This window comes from Castanea sativa, chromosome 6 (genome assembly GCF_040712315.1).
Source record: "Castanea sativa cultivar Marrone di Chiusa Pesio chromosome 6, ASM4071231v1".
NCBI lineage: Eukaryota > Viridiplantae > Streptophyta > Magnoliopsida > Fagales > Fagaceae > Castanea > Castanea sativa.
The window spans coordinates 12,440,664-12,448,762 of NC_134018.1; the positions used below are offsets into that span (position 1 = coordinate 12,440,664).

The 8,099-nt window shown below is 35.3% G+C and overlaps 1 protein-coding gene across 1 annotated transcript; it reads left to right on the plus strand.

The window, feature by feature from the left end:
* The first annotated feature begins 597 nt into the window (after positions 1–597).
* On the plus strand, positions 598–3,482 carry LOC142639469 (uncharacterized). The gene is made up of 4 exons (XM_075813640.1): positions 598–872; positions 2,113–2,540; positions 2,769–3,198; positions 3,287–3,482. The coding sequence occupies exons 1-4, from the start codon at positions 598–600 to the stop codon at positions 3,480–3,482; spliced, it is 1,329 nt and encodes a 442-aa protein (XP_075669755.1).
* Positions 3,483–8,099: the final 4,617 nt, after the last annotated feature.

Here is an 8,099-nt window from a genome sequence, read left to right on the forward strand (position 1 = left end):
AAAAAAAAAACTACTTTTCAGGAAAACTCTCACAGTGAGAATATTTTGTGCATTTCATTTTGTGTCAAAGAGAGAAAAAGAGATATTGAGTAGTTCGCAGAGCACGACCTTGTGTGCTTCGTTTTTGTGTTGTAGATCATTTTATCTTGGAAGCAAACGTCCGTGAGTCTCAAAGCACCACAGTGATTGTGTGAGGGACTAAATCTGCTTTAAGAAGATTGTGTTAAACACAAGACTTGATCTGAATTGTTAATCCTTCACGCATTTGGTCTGTGAGTTTTAATTATTATTAGATTTCTCTTTATATTTATATATATATATATATATATATATTCAGTATTTGTTTATTGTTTTTGTCTATCACATCTATTTGTGTTATTGCTTATTCTTAGATCTGTGTATTGTTCATTTTGCTTTATTGCAAAAGTAAATTGTTGAAATAAACCCAACACGATCCAATTAACAACTGAAGAATCCAAATTGTTTGCACGCCGAACAGAACTGATCAATGATCGACGTAACATACTTTTATCCATTCATCAAGATCACAAGTTGTCCGAAGAAGAAGTAAACCAATATCTAGAACTGTTGGATTCCATGGAATTGGCTTCTTTTAAAGAAGAAGGCTTGTCCAAGAATCTCTATTTCCTAGAAAAGTGGGTTCTGTCAGAGTTGAATGAAGCATGGAAGCAACTCAAAGAAGATGAAGAAGTCCATATGGTTCTTGGTGGGTTCATGATAACCCATCGTATGGCTATGGTGATAGTCATGGTGAGGCCAGTTTTGATCTATGAAGCACGGACACGGCGTTTGGACCATCGAACCCGCGTCCGACATGGGGACGTGCAAGCTACGCCACTGCCTGCGCATCTGTGCTGCGTCTTTTTTTTTTTCTCTCAGCGCAATACGCACCGATTCAGGCCAACGCGTGCAAAATCAGGCCGATTCTCGTTGATTCAGTCCTTATCGGGCGCAACCACCGATACCGACATGAACTAGCCGATGCAGCCAAAATTCAAAAAAAAAAAAATAACAGAAGGTGCGAAATGCACCATTTGGCTTGGCCAAAAAAAAACAAAAGGTGCAAAACGCTCCGTTTGGAAAAAATCACAAAACCCTATATCACTTCTCACTTCTCTTCAGCCTTCAACCCTTCACACTTCAGCTCTCGCCTCTCTACCTCTCTCCCACTCTCTGCCTCCCTGGTCTGAGGTCTTTGTGCTCGTGCTGTGCTCCACGCCTCAAGTCTCAACTCACTCTCACACTCTCAAGACTCAACTCACTCTCCATCTCAACTCACTCTCACTCTCTGTCTCCGCTGCTCTCTGTCTCCCCTCAAGTATCATAGCTCTCACACTCTTAGTTAATAGTTAATAGTTGATTTTTTATTTAGTTAATAGTTATTATTACTCTTTGTGATTTGTGATTGTGAATCTGTGGTGATCTGATTTATTTTTATTTTTATATAAGCTGTCTGTGTAATGTTGTGAGTCTTGTGACACTAGGGTTTCATTTTTTATTTAGTTAATAGTTATTATATATTTGAAAATTATTTGTAAGTTAAATTGAATCTGTTGAATTTGCAATGGATGAAGCTAATAGCACAAAAAGTTCACCTTCATCTAATGAAGAAGTGCCAAATGATGAAGCTCCTCTTTGGCAATATGTGACAAAAATAGAAAAACCACCTGATTCTACTGTTAAATCAGTTCGAAACACACACTTTAAATGCAACTATTGTGGTAAAGTTTATTTGGGATCCTATTATAGGGTTAAGGCTCATTTATTAAATATTATTAATAAAGGTATTAAAGTATGCCCTAATGTGACACTGAGCCATAGGTTGGAAATGCAGCAAATGTATGATTAGATTGAGAATGATAAGTTAGAGAGAGAATGGAGAAGACAAATTCCCTTACCCCCACCTCCCCCAGGTCGTGGGCCTATTGGGCCTATTCCCTCATTTCGGACATAGGAAGAGAGTGATAGTACAAATCCCTTTTATGGTAATAAGAGGAGGAAGGTGATTGTGAATCCTACGATAGAGAGAGCATTCTAGAATAATGTTAGACATGAATTGGATAGTAAAATTGGTAGAATGTTTTACATCAGTGGGCTTCCGTTCAACTTTGCAAGAAACCTATATTATCGTAGTTCCTATTCATATGCCGCTACTCATAGCATTCCAGGTTATGTTCCTCCTGGATACAATGCCTTGAGAACAACACTTTTGCAAAGAGAAAAGGCTCATGTTGATAGACTTTTGAAACCAATTAAGGACTTTTGGCTTGAAAATGGTGTAAGTATAGTTTCCGATGAATGGTCAAATCCACAAAGGAGGCCTCTTATTAATATTATGACTGTATCAGATAGGGGTCCAGTGTTTATAAAGGCAATTGATGGGTCAAGTGAGTTCAAAGACAAACATTATATTTCTGGGGTGTTAAGGGATGCTATAAAAGAGATTGCACATGACAAAGTTGTCCAAGTCATCAATGATAATGCTAATGTGATGAAGTCTGTTGGAGCTCTTATTGAGGGTAAGTATCCCAAAATATTTTGGACACCCTATGTTGTCCACACTCTCAATCTAACTTTGAAGAATATTTGTGCAACTAAAAACACTGAAAAGAATGAAGTTATATATGAGGAATGTAGTTGGATTACACGTATTGCTGCTGATGCATCCTTCATACGCGTTTTTATCATGAATCATTCAATGAGGTTGGCAATGTTTAATGAATTTTGTCCATTAAAACTACTCCAAGTTGCTGATACTAGATTTGCTTCAGTTGTTATAATGCTAAAAAGGTTGAAGTTGATAAAAAGATGCCTTCAAGCCATGGCTATTAGTGAGCAATGGGCTTCTTATAGGGAGGATGATGTTGGAAAAGCTCAAAAGGTGAAAGATATGATTTTAAGTGATTTTTGGTGGGATAGTGTTGATTATATCTTTGAATTCACAGCACCTATTTATGATATGCTACAAGTAGCTGACACAGATAAGCATTGTCTTCATTTTGTATATGAGATGTGGGATTCAATGATAGAAAAGGTGAAGGCAGCAATATATTGGCACGAAGGGTTGGAAGATGATGAGTATAGCTCATTTTGGGGTGTGGTGTATGATATACTCATTGATCGATTGAATAAAAATTGTACACCACTACATTACTTAGCTCATTCCTTAAATCCTAAGTAAGTACATTTATTTTCTATTTTCTTTAGTTCCCCCTTCTAGTAAAACACACGTTTCATCTATATTTGTTTTTTAATCTTTAACTAGGTATTACTCCATTGAATGGCTTTCAAAGAATCTAAAATGCATCCCTTCACATTGGGATCATGAAATTTCTATGGAAATGAGCAAGTTTTTGGATCGATACTTTGAAGATGTGAATGAATTAAAGGTGGTGAAGTTTGAGTTTGCTGCATTTTCAGGAGGGAGGTTTCCTTCATCAGATGTCTTGACAGATAGGTAGGTCTTACAACCTTTGATTTGGTGGCAATACCATGGCTCCACATTTCCAACTCTTCAAACCCTTACCGCTAAATTTCTTGGACAACCTTGTTCATCCTCATGTGCTGAGGGGAATTGGAGCACATACAAATTCATTAATTCCTTAAAAAGAAACAAAATGGCTCCTGTACGCGTTGAGGATTTGGTATATGTGCATTCTAATCTTCAACTCTTGTCAAGGCACAATGAGGAGTACGTATATAGAGAAACAAAGATGTGGGATATTGCAGGAGACTCTTGGAATGAGAGCGACATACATGGAGGAGTTGGAATTCTTAAGAATGCAGCCCTTACACTTGATGAGCCAAAGTTGGAGGCCATGGTTATTGGAAATGCTAGCACTAGTGTTAGTACTAGTGAAAGTGAAGTTCGAAGTGAAGCTATTGATCTTGATGATGATGATGTTGGTGTTTGATTGTCTTGTTGATTATTTTTTATATTGTTTTAGTTTCAAACTTGTGAGTTGTATTCTAATTTTCGAACATCATGGAATGTTTTAGTTTCAATCTTATGGGTTGTATTTAATTTATGAACATCATGTTTTAGTTATTATCTACTATTGCTCTTAAATTTGGTATATGTTTATATAATGTGAAAAAGTATGCTTAGCAATATATTAAAAATATAAATAAAAATATTTTTAATAATTTTTTAATGGCCGCACCCGCACCTGCACCCTACTTTTTCAAAAATTGCCGAGTCCCGCACCTGCACCCGAATCCTAAAACGCACCCGTGCTTCATAGGTTTTGATGCGCAAGGGCAAGGGGAAGGGCAAGGCCAATTGGAGATTCCAGTTGCGGTTGATGACAAGATTCAGAACCTCTTCACTAATCTGGATCCAGTGGTCGACGTACTGAAGGCCACTAAAAACTTCAAACTGGCAACTGATAAAATTCCATTTGAAAGCGCCAAAGATTTTGTTGATTTCAAGAAAAACTCAACCTTCAATCTTGAAGATCTTGAAGTACTGTTTGAGGGACTCAGCAAGCTATCAGAGCAGATGCTGGAGTCCATTAAGGCAACAAGAACCTCGTAACCACAAAATAGCCTCTTTGTTTTCATATTCTTTGGTAAACACTACATTGTTTTGTCAATCACTTCTTTTTTTTTCTTTTTTTTCTACTTGTTCTGTTCTAGACTGTAAATTGTTGTGTGCATGTCTTTGTCTTTGTCTTTGTTTTTTTCTTGCTTGGATATTCTTTAGTGATTCCATGAGATTTGTCAACTAAACTTACATTGTAAATGGACCATGGTTTTACTATCTTAAACAAAGGATGGATGCTATACAGAAATTAGTTCATTCAGTAACAAGAGTTCTTTTGCATGAGTTCAATTTAATGATCATCACTTATTTACTTTATTGTGGTGATTTTTTGTCATTATATTACTACTTGAGTTGCAATTTAATTATTACAAAAGGCCATATCATTCTGCTCTTGAGGCGAAGGCACATACGTAGCATTTGATAATAAAAAACCTTCAAATAGAACCCCTCGTTCGGCCAAAGATCACCCTCTGCCATTGCAGGAATCAGGCTTCTAATTTGCAACAAAACAGTTTTCGATCCCCTTCATCGACCCTAATTTCCCCCAGAAGCTTGACTAGAACCACAGGACTCAAATTTGCCATTTTTTGAATAATACTAAAAACGAAACAAAATTGATGAATAAAAAATGGATTTAGTAACCCTATGTGAGCATATCAATGGACCACATTGACATATTGTCAAATGTCAATGCATTTCGTTTTCACTGGGGTCTCCAATATAAATGGACCACTTTGAAGTGGGATTTAGTAACCCTGTGTGAGCCCATCATACAAATGGTCCTAGATATATGCTACTAACTCAAGGTTAGGGTAGAAAAGAAATTGCCACCTGGTTTATAAGTCTAATATGAACTTTGAATTTCATGTGGAGGTTTATGAAGTCAATGATGCTAGAACTCATTGATGCCATATGAACTCTATTAGGATTTCTATCTAATACTCCTAGTACGGTGATTTCTCCTTTTTCTACTACACTTTGTTGCACATCTCAAACATTTCTCATGATGTTGATTAATCAATTTTTACGTATGTATTGTCTCTGAAATCCCAAGTTTTTTTTTTCAATATAATTCAACAATTACCATGGGAAATGGAGACCTTAAACCTTGAATGTCTCTATTGAAATATCAAGAGTTTCCAAATTATTGCCAATTTAGCTATAAGATTCTTGAAACTTAAAACAACAAGATTGGATAATTAAAGTCCCAATCAACCAAAAAAAATGTATAAGGATAAAGTTAAAAATCTAAATCTTGCATCAAAGTCCATATGAAATAATGTTGTTAAAGTATCAAAATCAATCCTAGTTAAGGCCTATGCGCAATCCAATTTGTTGTGCAAGCAAAATAATCATAAATTTTAAGTAAGCATGCTTTAAAATACAACTAATCTAGGTTTTGTGGTTTCTAAAAATACACTAAAACTTGGTTTAGTGGAGTTTATCGGTGTGCCTTTAGTGTTTGAGCCTCAATCCCTCTCCCTTGTGTGTGTGTGGGTGTTTGCTTCTCAACAACAACAATAAAAAACATTAAAAAAAATTTAGGTTTAGCCTTTAGCAAATATACTGACAAATATCCTATATATTGGATTCATTATAATACATGGTTCATATGATAATAAAAATGTAGACGTCAAAGACTTTTCACTAGGTCAAATGATGTTGAAATCCTGCTTTTGCTATCCTCTTATCAACAACTTTAACACCTTGAAGAAAGTGGTGAAGAAAAGTTCCCAAAACAGTCTCACATTATTATAAAAGAGTTGTCGAAGATAATAATGTTCATTTAAGATTTAACTCCTACAATTCCACAAAGGTAGAAACTACTCAAACCCTAGAGTTCAAATTAGAAAAAAAACTAGAAGACATATAGAATAACCAAATTGAAATTGTAGGGAGGCGGTTTTATCCTAAGCCCAAAAGATAAAAGGATAAGGCTCAAAGAGTCCAACACAATGAATTTGTAGAGAGTGAGCTTGAAATTAGACTTCAATGAGTTAGACAACAATCATACTGGATTAAAAATGGCAAGAAAAACAAAGATAAACAGGTTTTGTGCAAAGTAAATCTTCCTTGGCAATGTCCGAGGAGAATAGCTCTTGTATATATATTTCTCTTAAACTTGATTACAATTACAGCTCCTATTTCTACAGTGTCTTCTCTACCGATTCTCAAATGTCCCCTTGTAATGGGGTCTTTCTTCCTTATATTCTCTTGTTTTTCTTCAACTCCACCTTCCACGTGTAGATCAAGTTGCCTATCTTGATTTTTGTCCCATCAGCACTTCTTGAAATCTTTGGAAATAGCTGTAAGGCTGAATATCATTATTCAAGTATCACCTCCACATCAATGCAGCCAAAAAGTTAGCTACAAAGCATTTAATACTATGATAGCAACTTTTTCTTAGATATATCTTAGCTTCCCTTTGTCCTATTCCCTCCTGATGTTTATCCTTACCAGTAGAACTGCTCGGAGTATTGCCTTTGATGGCAAGTCAATTCTTCTGACCTTTACTCTGTCAAGCCGAGGAGGCACTTCTTCTCGGACGATCTTCCCAAACCCTTATGACCAGGATCATTGTGTATCTCTTTGCTAACGTTTATCTATCCTCAGACAAGGCCCACGACATAATATACATTCATGGGCCTTTCATCCCTACAGAAATTATTAAAAAAAAATTATGAATTTACAAAAGTAACTATCTAAGGTTGGGCTGATGATAATGATGACTTAGTAGCATCTACTAAAAGCATAGTTTGCTTACTCAAGAAAAGCTTATATTCAGTTTGCTGCAAAGTGCAAATCATCCATTTGTTCTCCAAATTCTCCTTAGATATATCATGCAACCCAACACTAAAAAAATCCTAATTAAATTGGCTAATCTATTTTCTATGAGTTTAAATTTCAATTTTTATATACCATGCTCATATAGATTGGCCAAAATGGCCAGATACCACTGTTTTTGAAAATATTTTATAATTTACCACTGTTTCTGAAATATGTAGGGATCTACCATTAATTGGGTACTCAAGTTTGAGGAACTCGAGTTTTTCCTAGTACTCGAGTTCATGGAACTTGAGTTCCATAAAAAATAACATGAAAAATTTAAAGGCTATTTTTTCAAAGAACTCAAGTTTCTAGAACTTGAGTTACACAGGAAATTCGAGTTTTACAAAATCGAGTTTTCAAAAAGGTGATATATTTTCCCAAACAGTGGTATATGACCATTTTAGCCCATATAGGTTAGAAAACTTGTATCAATTGATTATGATGTTTTGTCTTCTTACCACACTTAGGGTCAACATCATTCCTCTATTCTATCAACTCTTGATCATGAGAGGTACTAAACTCACACTCAATCTTTCTTTTAAAACGTTTCAAACTTTTGCAAAATTTCAAATAAAAAAGATATATTCTACGTAAGAAACATGCATGTTAGTAATAATATATTCATGAAATAATAACCAATATTATTCCCTATTGTGGTGACTATAACAAATCGATAATAACACAAGGACAAAGTTTAGCTATA

Coding starts and splice junctions, on each gene's coding strand:
- LOC142639469 (XM_075813640.1), top strand. CDS start 598: ATGGAATTGGCTTCTTTTAAAGAAGAAGGCTTGTCCAAGAATCTCTAT. Junction 2,541..2,768: donor TGTTGGAGCTCTTATTGAGG/GTAAGTATCCCA, acceptor AACTACTCCAAG/TTGCTGATACTAGATTTGCT. Junction 3,199..3,286: donor GCTCATTCCTTAAATCCTAA/GTAAGTACATTT, acceptor ATCTTTAACTAG/GTATTACTCCATTGAATGGC.